Genomic DNA, 16,925 nt, shown 5'->3' on the forward strand with positions numbered 1-16,925 from the left:
TTACTGGTTTGTTTTTGTTTTTGTTCTTGTTTTTTAATTGAATTCTCCTTCATCTCCAAAAGGTCTCCTTTTAGTTGTTCAATAGGTACCAGAATAACCAATTAGATTCCACCTACTGTACCCCACCATAGAATTTAGCACCTCTTCATAGCACTCCCCACACTTGTATAATGTCTGTCCTCTCTGAGTTGATAAGTTACGTGAGGTCAGAGACTGTTCCTATCATGTTTATGTCTACAGACTACATATACAACTTAGTTTTTAATGGTTAGAAGACATACAGTAAAAAAGGTAAAGATCTAACTTGTTTTGCCCATTTGTTCTTTCTACCAAGTTAGACCTTAACCCGATGTCATATATCAAAATAAAATCCAGATATATATTTAAATAAAGGAAAGAAAATATAAAATTGGTTCAAGAAATATTGGTGAATATTTAATCATCTGGGAGTGGGAAAAGCATTATCAAGGATAGCACCAAAGGCAAATCTCTAAAGCAAAAGACGAATAGATGTGACTAATTTGAAGCTTCCTTCTGTTAAAAAAAAAAATCATAAATAAAAGACAAAATGGGGAAAATCTTCACAACGTGTATGACAAAAGGTTATTTATCTTTAATGTATTCTAAAATCTCATGAATTAATAATACACATACTTTGTGTGTTTGGGGGGTAGAGAGAGACGTAAACTAATATGCAAATGTCCAATAAATAACAAAAAAGTGCAACTTTATTAGTAAATGAAATGGAAATTAATAGCAATATACAACTTTCACCTGTCAAAATGGTATATAGATTTTATAAAACTCTGAGTTTTGAGAGGAGCAGCAGGAACAGAATGATGACTCATAAGAGTACAAATTAGTACAGCTTTTCCAGAGGGCAGTTTATAAGCAAGGAAAAAAAAACCTTAAAATGGTCAAATTCTTTTTTTTAAATTATTTTAATTTTTATTTATTTTTGAGAGAGAGAGAAAGACAGAACGTGAGCAGGGGAGGGGCAGAGAGAGAGGGAGACACAGAATCCAAAGCAGGCTCCAGGCTCCACGCTTGTCCACACAGAGCCCACCGCGGGGCTCCAACACACGGACAGTGAGATCACGACCTGAGCCGAAGTCGGATGTTTGTTCTAGCTTTGAGAAGAATGCTGGTGCAATTTTGACTGGGATTGCATTGAATGTGTAGATTGCTTTGGGTAGTATTGACATTTTAACAATATTTATTCTTCCAGTCCATGAGCATGGAATGTTTTTCCATTTCTTTGTATCTTCTTCAATTTCTTTCATAAGCTTTCTATAGTTTTCAGTATAGCGATCTTTTACATCTTTGGTTAGGTTTATTCCTAGGTATTTTACGATTCTTGGTGCAATTGTGAATGGGATCACTTTCTTTATTTCTCTTTCTGTTGCTTCATTACTGGTGTATAAAAATGCAACCAATTTCTGTACATTAATTTTGTACCCTGCGACTTTGCTGAATTCATGTATCAGTTCTAGCTGACTTTTGGTGGAGTCTGTCGGGTTTTCCATGTAGAGTATCATGTCATCTGCAAAAAGTGAAAGTTTGACTTCAGTGATCATATCCTTTGATCCAGCAACATTTTTTTCTAGTAAATTAACCTAAGGAAATTAGTATCAAAGTCTAACTCCAAAAGTGTTCAGGGAATTAGTTGGTAAAACGAATTATAATAAAATCAAAAACTATGCTAACCACTTAAAATGATACTATAGAGAAATATTTGATCTGGAAAGATGGTCATGATATCTGAATAAACAGGAAAAAAAGGAAGTTAAAACCAGTATTAGACAATAGGTATACAGTGTATGTACATTTGTATGGGCAGAAAGAAGGCTAAGAGGATTTTTCATTCACATATTGTAAAATTTTATTTACATAGTATAAAATTCACCCATTTTAAGTGTATGACTCAATTATTTTTAATAGATTTACAGAGTTCTATAGCCATCACATTTCAGTTAAAATAATTTTTCTTTTCTTAATTAAGCCAATTTTTTTATACTCCCGCAATAAGTTTATATAACAGGTCATTTTAAAAGTTAAATTCCTCCTTTACTACTGACTTCTCCAAAAAAAAAGAGGAGGCAAAATACGCAATGTCAAAATAATTATAACGGTAGTTAAAATGTTTTCCAAAGAATAAAAAAGGTAATGAACAAACACACTTTAATTCATACAGAGGGACTGAAGACCTAACTGAGATTGAAAGACCTGCTTTCAGCTTGTGGAAGTGTGCCTATTTGCAAAAGGGCTTTTCTCTTTTATCCCCACCTGCCCTCTCTCCTTGACCTTGCTGATCTTCTCAACATATTTCAGCTTAAAAGAATAAGGAGTTCTACTTCTGGAGCCATTAAAATTGCTAATTCAATCTTAATTATTCTGATTTTTTTTTTTTAAGTAAGCTCTATGCCCTACGTGGGACTTGAACCTACTACCCCGAGATCAAGAGTTCACATGTTCTACCAACTGAGCCAACCAGACGTCCCTAATTCAATCTTAATTCTTAAAATTAAACTGGATTTAGACTTGATAAACGTAAAGAAAAATAAATTCAAGAAATAAATAGGAACATGGGATCAGAAAAAGATAACAAGATAGATTGATGTTTCAAAGATGAACATGTAATAACCAATTGTTATAGCTGTGGAAACTATATGATATGTACCAAATAAACACTGATTTCATGGGCAAAGCCACAATGATTTTCCACCTGTAAATATCTAATGCCACCATGGAGAGATCAGATCTTAAAACACCAGATAAATAGGGATGAGATTTAAAATTTTCTAAAATTTTATCCTACCCAAATAACATTCTGTTTTATAGAAATAGAGATAGAACACACACCTGTGTTTCACTGTTGTTATGTGAGTTAGTTCTGGAATAAAAATGAAAATATGGGAGAATGGCAAAATTCCAAAACCTTTCCATGCAATGGCAAGAAAAAATAAAATCCAAAAATACATTTTTCACACAACAGGATCACAGAATATTACGAAATGAGTCTTGTTATCTCTATTTCAATCTCTCTCTCTCTCTTTTTTTTTTTACGAATGAGAAAATCAGAAAGATCATGATCTGTCCAAAGTGATATTATTAGCTCAGTGTCAAAAAAACTGAAAACCCTCATCTCTTTCTTCTTAATCTCCTGCTTTTTACCTTAATCCATGTTTCTATGGGAAACAATATAGTAGAGGCTCCAGAATCAAAGTGTTTGGTTTCACAAACAAAAAAAAGAGACAAAAACAGATTCTTAATTATAGAGAACAGAGATGATTAGCAGAGGGGAGGTGGGGGGGGGAGGGATGGGTGAAACAGGTGAAGGGGATTAAGAGCACACTCATGATGAGCACAGAGTCATGTATAGGATTGTTAGATCACTATATTGTACACCTGCAACTAATATAACATTATGTGTTAATTATATGGAATTTAAAAAAATGTTTTAAGTGTCTGGTTTCAAATCCTGGGTCACCACCTAACGAGCTCTGTACTTTGGTAGGTCACTTGATCTTTCTGGCTCTCATCTGGAAAGTGGAGGAACTGATAGAACTTATCTCACAAGAGTGTGTAAGATTGGCATATTATATGTAAAATGCTTAATAGAGGTGCTGGCACATAGTAAGCACTCAATAAACAGTGGTTGTTATTCAATGTATATGAAATTTTTTAAATAGTAACATGATAGGTAGGAATGTCATTAAAACAGTGTAGACGCGGGGGTCAAAGAAGTTGAATTTGGGTGTGGAGGTGGGGGAGAGAGAAAAGGGTATGGGGTGCAGAGGGAAACTATGGATTAGGAAATACTCTAGGATTGAGTTAATTAGAGAAAGACAATCAGAACAAAACTAGATCATATGAGAATTTTAAATAATGGACCAAAATCTCTGTGGAAATCTGAGCTTTGGTGAAATTGTGAGCCTTTGAGTCATAGTAGGAACAGGCTGCCAAGACCATGTTCCCTGAGCCAAGTGAGAGAACAAGCCAGTGTTAGATACTTGTCCACCCAGAGCAACTGAAAGAAGGAGCTGAATTCGGAAGTGGGTAGAAATAGTACAGGATTAGAGAAATGTATTGGGCTTCTTTTGGGAAACCTAGGCACAGGAGAGATTGACAGTTGCATGGAAGGAATGAGGTCAAGACATTGGAGAGTAAACGCACAAAACTAAAAAACACGAGGGGCGCCTGGGTGGCTCAGTCAGTTAAGTGTCCAATTCTTGATTTTGGCTCATGATCTCACAGTTTGTGAGACCGAACTGTCATATACTTATGTCATATACATATTTATTGTTTTAGTTATAAAAAGGTAATTATTTATACTCTTAAAAAGCTGGCATAAGTACGATGTAGTTTGCAATATCCTACCAAACCTAGAGTCAGAGCCAAAACAGTTTTTGGGGGTGGCTACCAGCATACCCATTTACCACTAGTAAACAAAGAGGCTTTACGGCTTTTTGTCACTACTTTCTCCAGAGAGGTTTTTTCAAAGTTGCCATTACAGTGATAGCACACAAGTTCTATGGACACCATGTAGAACCTTTCTTCTGAGATGACAGAGCTCCACATGCATAATCTCTTTTTTTAAAAAAAAGAACTTTTTAATGTTTATTTGAGAGAGAGAGAGAGTGAGCCAGAGAGGGCACGCGCGCACACACACACACACACACACACACACACACACACACAGAATCCAAAGCAGGCTCCAGGCTCTGAGATGTCCAAGCAGAGCCCAACACAGGGCTTGAACTCACGAACAGTGAGATCATGACCTGAGCCGAAGTCAGATGCTTAACCAACTGAACTACCCAGGGGCCTGCGTAATCTCTCTTAAACTGCAAAAGAATTAGAAATTAGAATCTGTATAATATGTACTTGGTTCCTCTGAATGTTCAAACAAGTAGAATTGACTAGGTTTAGAGCTGGCAGGGACTTTAAGAAGTCCTTCATTTTATAAAAGGAGAACCTGAAGCTCAACAGAGTAAACTCACTTGCCTGTTCCCTAAGTGACCAACAGCAGAGTTGGCACTAGAATTGCAATTGCCTAACTTTTAGGGCAATGCTCTTTCCACTATAATGGATCATTAACTTGAATTAAATTTTTTTTAATGTTTATTTTTATTTTTGAGAGAAAGTGAGAGACAGAGTGCGAGCAGGGGGAGGGGCAGAGAGAGAAGGAGACACAGAATCTGCAGCAGGCTCCAGGCTCTGAGCTGTCAGCACAGAGCCCAATGCAGGGCTTGAACTCACGAACCATGAGATCATGAGCCAAAGTTGGATGCTTAAACCGACTGAGCCACCCAGGTGCCCCTGTTAACTTGAATTTTTAAACTGATCTGTAAAAACAAAGTCTGGGGCGCCTGGATGGCTCAGTTGGTTAAGTGTCCAGTTCTTGGTTTTGGCTCAGTTCATGATCTCATGTTCTGTGAGACTGAACTATCATATCAATAGTTTGTTCCTTTTTACTGCTGAGTAATATTCTATGGTATTTATAGACCACAGCTTAACCATTCACATTTACGTTTGTTGCTTCTAGTTTGGGGCTATTATAAAAAAAGCTGCCATAGCCATTCCTGTATGTGTTTTTTGTGTGAATATAAGTTTTTGTATCTTTAGAATAAATGTCCTGGAACACAATTGCTGGGTCATACGGTAATCGTATGTTTAATTTTATGAGATGCTACCAGACTCTTTTCCAGAATGATTGCACCACTTTACCTTCTCACCAGCAATATATGTGTGATCTGATTTCTCAACATTCTCAGTAGCATTTGGGAGTATTACTCTTTTATTTTAGCCATTCTAAATAGATGTGCAGTGATATAGCACGGTGTTTTTTAAAAAAAAATTAATATTAAAAAATTATTTATTTATTTATTTTAATGTTTATTTTTAAAGGAGAGAGAGGCCATGAGAAGGGAAGGAGCAGAATGAGAAGGAGACACAGAATCCGAATCAGGCTCCAGGCTCTGAGCTGTCAGTAAAGAGCCCAATGTGGGGCTTGAACTCACAAGCTGTGAGATCATGACCTGAGCCGAAGTCAGATGTTTAACCAACTAAGCCACCCAGGTGCCCCACCCCACTTTTTTTAGAGAGACAGAGAGAGCTCAAGCAGGGGAGAGGGACAGAGAGAGAGAGAGAGAGAATCTCAAGCAGGCTTCATGCTCAGTGTGGAGCATGGAGCATTGTGCAGGGCTCAATACCATGATCTTGTGATTATGACCTGAGCCAAAATCAAGAGTTGGACACTTGACTGAGCCACCCAGGCACCCCATCACAATGGTTTTTTAACTTACTTTCTTCTAATGTCTAATGATGCTTGATATCTTTTCATGTGCTTATTTGCTTTCTGTATATCCTCAATGGTAAAGTGCATGTTCATGCATCTTGCACATTTGCTAATTGAATGGTTCCATTTGTGTGTCTTTTTTAATTATTGAATTTTTTTTTAATTTTTTTTAACATTTATTTATTTTTGAGACAGAGAGAGACAGAGCATGAACGGGGGAGGGGCAGAGAGAGAGGGAGACACAGAATGGAAGCAGGCTCCAGGCTCTGAGCCATCAGCCCAGAGCCTGACACGGGGCTCGAACTCACGGACCGCGAGATCGTGACCTGAGCCGAAGTCGGACGCTCAACCGACTGAGCCACCCAGGTGCCCCTTTTAATTATTGAATTTTAAGCGTTCTATATTCTAGATACTAGTCCTTTGTGAGATACATGGCTTGAAAATATGTTCTCTCAGTCATCTAGGAGATTTTTTCTTCTTAACGGGGTCTTCCATAGAGCCAAAGTTTTTAATTTTCATGAGTTCCAATTTATCAACTTTTCCCTTTCATTGATTCCTTTGGTGTCATATCCACGAATTCTTTACCTAGACCTAGGTCCGAAAAATTTTCTCCTCGTGTCTATCCTAAAAGTTTCATAAGTCTGGTTTGCGTTTAAGTCCGTGATCTATCTATCTTGAGTTAATTTGTGGACCAGGTGTGTGGTTTAGGTTGGCATTCATATTTATAGCTATGGGGTGTCCAATTGTTCCTGCACCATTTGCTGAAAAGGTTATCCTTCCTCCACTATGTTGTCTTTGTGTTTCAGTTGAGCATATTTGCGTGGTATCTATTCTGTCTCACTGATCTATGTATCTATTCCTTCACCAATACATTGTCTTTATTATGCAGCTCTATAGCAAGCCTTAGTATTGGGTACAGTGATTCCTCCCAGTTTTTCTTTTTACAGGTTTTAGGTTTTTAGGGCCTGTGACTTTCCATATAAATTTCAGAATAAGTTTATCTATGTCACCAAAAATCCTTGCTGGGGTTTTGATAGGAATTGCCTTAAACCTACAGCTCAATCTGGGGAGAATGACCCCCATCTTTATTCTGTTGAGTCTCCTAATCTACAAACAAGGTATGTCTCCCATTCATTTAGACTTTCATGGATTTTTTTCATCAGTGTTTTATAATTTTCAGCATACAGATCATGTTTTGTTAGGTTTATACCTATGTATTTCATTTTTCTTTGAGCAATTACTGTAAATGATGTTATTTTCTGAATTTTTTTCTACATGTTCATTGTTCATCCTTCTATTTTAAAATCCTCTGAATCACTTTGCTTGGGGTATACATTTTGTATATAACCTCAGATTTTGTTTTGTGGTTCAATCTGAAACACATAGTTTTTATTAGTTAAATATTAAGTATTCACACTCATTAATGAGTTATTTGGTTTTTGAGCATATCATTATTTTCAGATACACTTCTTTTATAGATTTAATTTTCTTCAAAATGTGGTCTGTGCTTCCTTCACTTTTTGTGTTTGTATTTCTTAAAGTAAGTTGGAAAGTTTGCATTTTTTCTATTGAATGCATTCATAATGATAACTTTATACCTTTAATTCTCTCTTTCTATAGATGGGTCCAATGATTTCCTATTATGAGAATAATTAAATCAGCACTAGAGTATTTCTCCTCACTTTTCTTCTCTTCTACCACCTGATTTTATATTTATGTTTTGTAGTATTTATACTTTGTATTTGCTAGAAAAGTATGTAGCTGCCTATAATAGAAAACTAACGCTGTCTTTAAAATTAAGGCTTTATTTTTTTCATATAACAAGAATTCTGGAAGGAGGTCATTCTTGGCATTGTTTCACCAGCTCAACAATGTCATTAAGGACTTAAGCTTTTTTCTACATTTCTGCTATGCCATCCTCAGATGCTGGCTTCTGACTTCATGCTTGTCTCTTCGTGTTTCTAATATGACCTGCTGCAGCTCTAGCCATCACACTATCATTTAAGGCAAAATGAAAAAACTGGGAGAAGTGCCAGGAGTGTTTGTAAAGCAAATACATATTCTCTGTAACTCCACAACATATTTCCTCTGATGTCTCATCAGCCACAAATATGTAATATGATCATCTCTAGCTATAGAGGCGGCTGGAATGTGACTAATTAGGTGGTATGTTACTATTTAAATAAGTTTTCTGTTCTTATAAGAAAACTCTAGTTTTCTTCACATAGATCCTTCACATTTGTGTTTATTCTTATGTATTTTCTTTATTATTATAAGCTTTATTGCTACATTTTTCTACTGGTTAGATGGCTAATTTTTAATTTAGATGTTGATTTTTGAATGTTGACTATATTGTTTTTATTCATGACACTAAAATTTTTAATTTAGTTCTGTTAGTAAATTGGGGGAAGAGAAGTGAGGGGGAAGAGAAGAATGGAACCACTGATACTCTGGAATGAGGCATCAGGACTGTCTCTGCCTTAGACCCTACTGCAAAGGCAGGCTCTTTGAGCTAGCTTAGCCACTCAGGAGGGTCCTAAGAGGAGAGTGGTGGAGCAAATACCTTCTCTAGGGGTAGAAGAACTATAGCACTTTCCCACAACAGAAGGATGAGAAAGAAAAGCATCACAGGTTAATACTGTGTTTAATACTGTTGTTTTCATCTACTCTCAGAAGAAGAACTTACAGAACAGCTTTTCAAAATACTCCAAAGAGCAAATGTAACAGAAAAGGAAATACACCCTTCCTTTAAAGCTAGATGATGGACCTTTTCTAAAACCTAGAGTTTTATACAAGGTTTTCAAATAATTAGCTGAGCCCTTAAGAAAACCCAGAGGTGATATTGGGTATAAAGTTTGAAAAAAGGTGAAATTTCCATGTGTAAGAAAATGTGGAAAGGAATGGTTATTACTCAAAAAAAGAATGGAGTAGCAAAAAGTAAAAGAGGACAGAGGAAAGAAAGGAAAAAGGAAAGCCAAGCATTTATGACAAGAGGCTAGAGTCCCACGAACAAAAATGGCTGATTAAATTTTGTTTTTCCTTTCTACCTTTTAATAACAGGCTGCTGTAATATTATTCGGTTTACAGAACCTTTGGGAAAGTCAGCTTTACACTAAAGACTTGTTCGGGGATTCTTCTCCTAGATCAAGTTCTAGTTATCATTTTTCTTTTTCCAGATTGAGCTCGTTCATGTTTTACCAGTTCCAGGGGCTTTCCTTTAAGCCCCTAGACTGAATTGGGCTGAGACTTCTGTGTGCCATGAGAATTCCAGAAACCTGTTTTTTACCCTTTACTCTTATTGTCTCTATCCCCCTCTACACAGTGAACTACTTATTCATGTTCAATAACTCTTTTATAATTTTTTGATGGATGGATGATGCATGGGAAGACAGGTATGAATACAAGAAAATGCAGGTTACAGGTTTCCAAACCAGTCAAACGTTGGATACTTTCATGGTTGTAGACAAAATTGTAATGGAAATGAAGTTTGTCTTTACCAGTGTCCCACATTTCTTCTTACTGTTTCAGTATGCCTGCCCCCCAGGTAATCAGCCCCTTCATCCTGACGGAAAGCTCACAAAATTCTCCCCCCCCCCCCACTACACCTTCCCTTTGCAAAGTTTTTTTCTTCCTCCTCTGTCATCTATCAAAGCATCTGCTTAGTCACATTTGGCTATGTAATTATCCAGTTGATTTAAGTAACACACATTAAAGTATGGCCAAAATTTTAACTATCCTCTTAGAGAATTTGTACTTTAAGGCAGGCATCTGTTAATTCATTATGCTGGGAGGAATATCTTTTAATGCTTCCTGCCCTGTTCATCTTCTTCTCTCTCCTGGTTCCTTATCTAATGTTCCAGAAAGTAAAATATGTGGAATGGAGATGGTATCATTTATTGAAGCCACTTTTAAAGATAACAAAATTAAGGGTCATAAAATTTGACTGACTAGCTAGAGGTGCAAACAGCCAGCAATAGTAACTATTTAAGGAGTTAAGAGTGGATTTTCATGGTGAACTACTAATATTTCCAACCAAAAAACTAGCTTCCAGTTTCAAAGGCCACAATCTCTTTTGTGAAACTGTTTAAGGCCTCACTGAAATTCCCTGAGTCTATGTGGTAGACTCTGTCAGAGAGTCTCAGGCCTTTTGCCTTTCTCTTTTTTTCTTCCTTTCTAGTTCTTCCAAATAGTTAAAAACAGTGGGATTCAGCTACATTTTTAAATGAGGTATCTAAATAAAAAAATAAGGAGTTGCCAAAAGTAGCCTTGGAGGTAGAGAACTGAATTTAGTTCCTCTGACTAGACTAAGTTACTTGCTAAAATAATCTGGGGTCATACGAGCCAATGGCCAAAGGAATAATTTCTCCATTGTTTATCATTCGTGGCCATAAAGAGCACTAGAGGAAATCTCAGAGTCTAGCTGGTCAATGAAGGATGTTAGGCCCGAGAAAGTTAAATGCTTGCCAAAAGTCAGCCTAATGAATTAAAGAAGTAAGGACCAAAAATGAGAGTTTGAATTTCCAAACTGAAAGTTCTTTCAGTCCCACTGAGATGTGCCATTGTGTGGTCATGGAAATCTGGAAAGGTTTGGTGGCCTGGGCATCTCATCTCCTGCCAACCTTTCCCAGCCACAGCACACAACACTAACATGGAAACTTCCTTTAATAAGCTTTGCATTTCTTTCCTTGTGAGCCTTACATTATTGGTGCCTTTGCCCTAACCCATACAAATGGCTTGCTTTCATCCATAATACCACTTGCTCCGTGAAGGAGGTATAATCCGGGGGGGGGGGGGGGGGGGGTGCGGTTCCAAAAGAATCGTCATACTATTATATCAGAATTACTTCTGGGGCGCCTGGGTGGCTCAGTCGGTTGAGCATCCAACTTCGGCTCAGGTCATGATCTCACAGTTTGTGGGTTCAAGCCCCGCATCAGGCTCTGTGCTGACTGCTTGCTCAGAGCCTGGAGCCTGCTTCAGATTCTGTCTCCTTCGCTCTCTGCCCCTCCCCCGCTCACGCTTTGTCTCACTCTGTTTCTCAAAAATAAATAAAATGTAAAAAAAAAAAAAAAAAGAATTACTTCTGATACTCCTACCACACTTCAGACCCAACAAAACATCTTAAAGCCTTCTAGGGTTTGTTTGTTTGTTTGTTTGTTTGTTTGTTTGTTTGTTTGTTTGTTTTTAATATCTTTGCTCTCACTACCTTGTATCTAAGATTAATTTTTCGTTCTGTCATCCTCATTTTTCTCAGCTGAATCTCTGTCCTCATAATTCCAGTTTTTGGTCATTTTGTTTTCATTACCCTGAAGGCTATTGCTTGACACATCATCAGCCACACTCCCAATTATCTCTGCCTCAGGCCTTGGCTCTACTGTGTCAATTGGTTCTATCTCAGTAGCTAACCTTGTAGTTATTAACCCATCTTTTATTGCTGATTCATTTCCTATCTCTGGCTCTGTGTGGGTCCCTGACTCAGCCTGGACCTCTGGTTCAACCTGACTTCCTAGCACTTTTTGGGTTACTGTCTTTGTCTGAGTCCCTTTCTCTGTGTAGACACTTGATTGTGCCACTGAACCTGACTGCCTTTCTGGTGCCTGATTCATCCACTTAGAAACACCTACATTTGTTTCAGTTAGCCCCCGGTCTACTCTAGCCGTATTTCCTATTCTTGTCCTTGTTATAGGAATCACAAGGAGATTTTGATCTGGAGAAGTAGCCCGAGAACTTATGTGATTGAGTCCAGAGAGGAACCCTAGAGAAAAAGAAAAGGTCAGGGTCAGCGTTGTGGATTAGTAATAGATAAAATCTTAAGTCATCAAACACCCCTGAGGCACTGGCTTAATTATAATAGAATTTGCTTTACAATACATTTCTGAATATCCTGTTCATTATCTTTAGGGAGCTGAGATTCAAAACATTGATCCCAGCTTTTCTGTAGTACAGTATTTCCCAAGGGGTATGCAAGCCAATTCATTGGGGCACAGGCAGAAAATAGTAGTTTATTTTTGCATTTTTAGCAAATTTTGTTTTCAGTTCCATTTTTGAGTATATTTTACACTGTAATAAATATATGAATGATATAATACATGTACATATTTTATAAATAAATGTGTCTTTTCAGAATGCTTGCTGAAAAGTGTTTTACTAATAAGGTGTGTGATGCAATGGTTTGGAGGCCATTGTTAATTAATGAATAAAAATAAGTATGTGGCTTAGCAGGATTAAAGGTGAAATGTTACACAGGCAAAACTCCTATATCTCTGCTTTATATTAGTAATATTACAGAGGAACATATGTCATATGTTGAAGCTTTATTTTGGAGATCCATTAAGGTGGAGAGGTTATTTAATATAATAAAAGGAGAGAGGAATTTAAGAGATGTCTTCTGGAAGGACAGAAGAACTATTCATAGCTCAGTTAATGTCTTTTCCTTCTTTACTTCCTGAATCTTACTCCTACCTGTGTAGGGACAAGTATCATTTTAGAAAAAAAAAAAAGTTTTCAATTGGAGGGACTTGCTATTAAGAATTGTTCACTGACATAGAAATAACTCTTACAGAGCCCTTCCAAATTATGAGATTCTAATATGTCAAACATACAACCAAAAGAAAGCAAAAGAGAGGGGACCAACCATGTAGAAATTTCTTTTCTGTGCCTTCACTGCTTAACAGGAGGATTGACTCACCAACTGTCATGTAGAAGATACTGCCCCACCAATTGAGGCTGTAGGCTAATAGGAAATGGGGCTCCAAGACGTTCCTACTGTACAATTTCACTTGCATCAGGAACAAAATGAGGCAGAGGAGTAGGCAGGTGCCTGGGATCAGAATGAAAGCTATCACTCCCCATCATAACCCTCCTTCTGCCATCCCTCCCATTCCACCCTCTTCCCTCTCTTTGCACTTCCTTGTCACCCTCAACCATCTCAATTATGCCATGGAGGCCTATTACATGGCAGTGTCATGGGAAGACCCATTTGGCAATTAACTAGAATGAGAGAACGAAGAACTTCTGCTTTGACTGGAATAAGGTTATTAAGTTGGAGCCTATAAATAAGACCACTAGAACAGGTACCAGCTAGCTACATTGAAATTTGTCTTAGTGCCACAAGGGCCTCCAGCCTATGATATCTCCTCTGCTAGTCCATCAGATAACAACTTCTAGAGATGTTTCCATTGGATTAGGCATAGTTTCTTCAGAGCCCCCCCTTTAAAGGCAATAGACCCATAAGGAGTAAAAGTTTACCAAAAGCTTTCTTCCCTATGGGAAGAGACACTGTCCTATGATGGCAGTGTTCACGTGAGGTAGGGAATGACTTGGTAAAATAAGGAGAAATGGCCCAGAAGGGGAAGACGTACAGGGACTCCAGGGACAAACCTTTCCAACCTCATTATTTTGTACTTGAGATGAAAGAGAGGATGGACATGCCCAGATCTATGTGGGTTTTGTCTCCTGGCCCTTTGGTGAGAAAGGTGCTGAGCCATATAATGATAATGAGGATGATGAAGGCAGAGATGAGGAAGAAGGCCCTGGAGTATTGGAGGTAGTCTGCCAGGAGAAGTGGAAAAGGAGAGGCTTGGCTGGAGAAGAGGTGACCTGCCCTCTAATAAGGCTAGACAGGGTCTAGGGAAGGGACTGAAGGGCAGAGGAGGACAGAATTAGCACTTGTCTTACATCTAATAGAGTCAGAGTAAGGAGCCACCAAGTGGGTGGCCTCACAGGTACCAGTAAGGACCCTCTTTCCATCTCCTCATTGACATGTGGAATTCCTTTAACAAGGAAAGAAATAATTTATTCCACAATGAGAGAAAAGTTGAAATTATAACCTTGAGAGGCATATTATGAGGTAACTTTCATATTAAGGTGCAAATTACTACTATTTTTCCCCCCTGGGAAGTTGTGAGTGCAGAGGAAGGAAAAAGAGCAAGGTCACTAGGCATTAGCTTCCAAGAATTAAGGAGCTGGGGCTTTGAAGTCATTGGAGAAGTCTAGTGAAGACAAACTGGGATAAATTTACCCTGTTTGGAGGAGCTGTCCTTACATGCTTGTGAATCGGGAGAAAAGAAGGGGTAGAGTTGTGGGAAGGAGAAAGGGAGAGAGACAAGCTGTAGGGGATCTGAGCAGATCTACCAAAGGAGGGGGCTCTAGGCTCTGGAAGGCACTCACAGGGTGCTTTTGGCACGTGGCTCCAGCAGAGATCATGGTGGCACACAGTCCAGAGCCCCGCAAAGAGTTTCTTCTTGTCCTTCATTACCATGAACCGCACCCAATGTAAAGGGGACAAGCACATCAGCAGGACAAAGATGAAGCCCATGAGGCCAGCACAGAACATGCGGATGTAGCTTTGGGTCCTCTCCAGAAGCTGTCGCTGGTGTGGTGACAAAGAAGAGAAGTGGTACATGCGGTAGGGGAGAATTGGCTGTGGTGGGGAAGGGAGGAGGACATCATGAAAGGAATGTCATCTCAGGCATCTCCATCTCCACTCACAGAAAAGACAAACCCTGGGTCCTCTACTGGATGGGAACTCCTCCTCCCTCCACACGTCAGGGTCTTTTGCTCCAGAGCCTCCCACAACTTGTAAATATATTCCTTTTTAACTGTCCCCCATTAAAAAAAAAAGTTGGAGTGATCTCTGCCTCTCCTGCCTTGACATTTCCCCCATGCCATACACAAGCTGCTTCCTGCAAAAGGACCCCACCACAACCTAGCTTACAAAGGCTCTCTCACCCTATATGTTGGGTAACGCAAGATGCTGGAATTGTAAACCCTGTGTAAGGGCATGGCATTTCCTTCCCTTCTCTCCATCCTAGTTTCTGGCTCATTGCTCTTCTCAACTGCCACAGAACCTAACCCACTCTGACCTAACACACTTTCCTGCCCCTCCCCCACCCCAGGAAACAGAACTAACAGGAAGTGTACAGTGTCTCTGCCTCATTTGCCAGATCTAGTCCAGTCCCTTCCTCCAATCCAGATATCTGTTGAGTTTCAAACACCTAGCAAACTGCCTGACAAATCCAGGTTTCTTATAGACACACCAAACCCAAGAGGTCTTCGAGAGCTCTTTTCTTTTCATCCTACACCCCCTTCCTATGTCCTTTTCTTGTTTCCCACCATTCAATCATGCCATATCCTGCCAACCCCAACTCTTTGATGCTTTCAAGTCCATTTTGTTTTTCTGTTTCCTTTTTCTTAGAACATCTTGTTGTCATCTCTGTCCTAGATTGCTATAACAGCCTTTTACCTGTTACTTCTGCTACAAGGCTTCAGTTTATTCTTGACAAATTTGCCTCTAAGATGCAAATCTGATGTGTCTCTCCTCTGTTCTGATTGCACTCCACTGCTATGAGGTAAAGTCCTAATTTCTTAGCATGAATTAGTTAAACCCGGCAAGATTAGGCTTCTGCTTCCTATATGACCTCATTCAACCATTCAATACCTCCTCTGTGCCAGGTGTTGTGTTAGGTACTGAGGGTGTAGTGATGTGTTGGATATCTTTCATATGTCCCTTTGGATCCAACTCTTCATCCTTGTCCTTGTTCAAGAAGGCTGACTGATATGGACTACATCAATGGGTTCCCTTGCCATCCAGTCTCTGATTAGGTTTAACCAATGGTAGATATGGGCAGAAGATCAGAGGTCCAGAGATCTGTGTGTTTATTCCATGGTTCTCTCCTTACCAGATTACAGAGAGTTGTCTGTGTTCTTTTACCTAAAGTAGAGCTCCTCACAGGCAACCTTCTCCATAGAGCCACCCTTTCTGTTCTGTTAACTGCTCCTTTCACTTATGTGATCAGGCTTAGGAGTCATGACTTTTCACTGATGGTTTCCCCAAATCCTTTTCAGTTCAAAGGGGGCTTTATAAATAGTTCCTTAACTCTCCCTATTAACTAGTTTGAGCAAGCCATCTGTTTCCTGCTGAACATGGTCCTTATTGTCATGAAGTAGAAAGCCGAGTAACGTTTAGGCTCATTCTCTCCCTCCATGTTATCTTGTGCTCCAGACAACTTTATTTTTCTTGCAGTTTCTTAAACCCATCTTGGTCCTTCCTTTGCACATGGTGCAAATGGTATTTACCTTGCACATGGTATCTATCACACTTCCCACTTTATCTTTGTCTGAGTTAATATTAGTCAGGATTCACTTTAATCTAACCCTTTTGGGGAAGCCTTCTCTGAATTCACCCCTCAGTCCCAGACTTTGTGATCCTGCAGCAGCTTGTGCTTACTTCTTTCATAACCTTTATACATAGTATTGTAATTTGTCTATACTTCCTTTTGGTCTGTGAACTTCAGCAGCAAGGACTTATCCTTGTATACTCAATGTCTAGCAGAGTGCTTGGAATATAATGATTCAGGAAATGCTTATTGATTGAAACTAAAAAAGGTAAAAAAAAAAAAAAAAAAGAGTGGACTTCTAGTTTCTAGTGTGGCATGCAAGGAACTTGGAGGTGGCCACTCCATTATAACAACAAGTAGAAAGCTAAGCAAACTGAAAAATCAACAACTCTTCTTAGGTTCGTCAGAGAAATGAGATCATACGGCAAACTGTGGCTCTCAAAATTAGAGAGATAGAAAGACAAATACAGAGGATCACAACTTACTAGTATATAAACCCCTGCAAGAAC

General features: G+C 38.7%; 1 protein-coding gene across 5 annotated transcripts; it reads right to left on the minus strand.

Annotated features, from left to right (window-relative positions):
- Positions 1-1,503: 1,503 nt before the first annotated feature.
- Positions 1,504-15,206, minus strand: LOC102959679 (transmembrane protein 202-like). Of its 5 annotated transcripts, none has more exons than XM_042988450.1 (5): positions 15,029-15,206; positions 14,468-14,720; positions 12,987-13,118; positions 11,923-12,053; positions 1,504-1,543 (listed from the first exon to the last, which is right to left on the minus strand). In XM_042988450.1, exons 1-5 carry the CDS (start codon positions 15,104-15,106, stop codon positions 1,535-1,537), a joined length of 603 nt encoding a protein of 200 aa, XP_042844384.1. In that variant the 5' UTR covers positions 15,107-15,206; the 3' UTR covers positions 1,504-1,534. The 5 variants fall into 5 exon arrangements, with proteins under 5 accessions (XP_042844384.1, XP_042844383.1, XP_042844382.1 ...); XM_042988449.1 differs by lacking the exon at positions 1,504-1,543 and adding an exon at positions 8,114-8,295; XM_042988448.1 differs by lacking the exon at positions 1,504-1,543 and having other exon boundaries at positions 11,314-12,053; positions 12,987-13,076; positions 15,029-15,205.
- Positions 15,207-16,925: the final 1,719 nt, after the last annotated feature.

The sequence above is a fragment of the Panthera tigris genome, chromosome B3, assembly GCF_018350195.1.
Source record: "Panthera tigris isolate Pti1 chromosome B3, P.tigris_Pti1_mat1.1, whole genome shotgun sequence".
Lineage (NCBI taxonomy): Eukaryota > Metazoa > Chordata > Mammalia > Carnivora > Felidae > Panthera > Panthera tigris.

What these genes read in the sequence shown, in the direction of transcription:
- LOC102959679 (XM_042988446.1), bottom strand. Translation starts at nt 15,106, where the DNA reads ATGGAGAGAAGGGAAGGAAATGCCATGCCCTTACACAGGGTTTACAAT. An exon ending in TGCGTTACCCAACATATAGG is followed by an intron (nt 14,721 to 15,028) that starts GTGAGAGAGCCT and finishes TCCCCACCACAG; the next exon opens with CCAATTCTCCCCTACCGCAT. An exon ending in TATCTTCTACATGACAGTTG is followed by an intron (nt 12,054 to 12,986) that starts GTGAGTCAATCC and finishes CTTTTTCTCTAG; the next exon opens with GGTTCCTCTCTGGACTCAAT.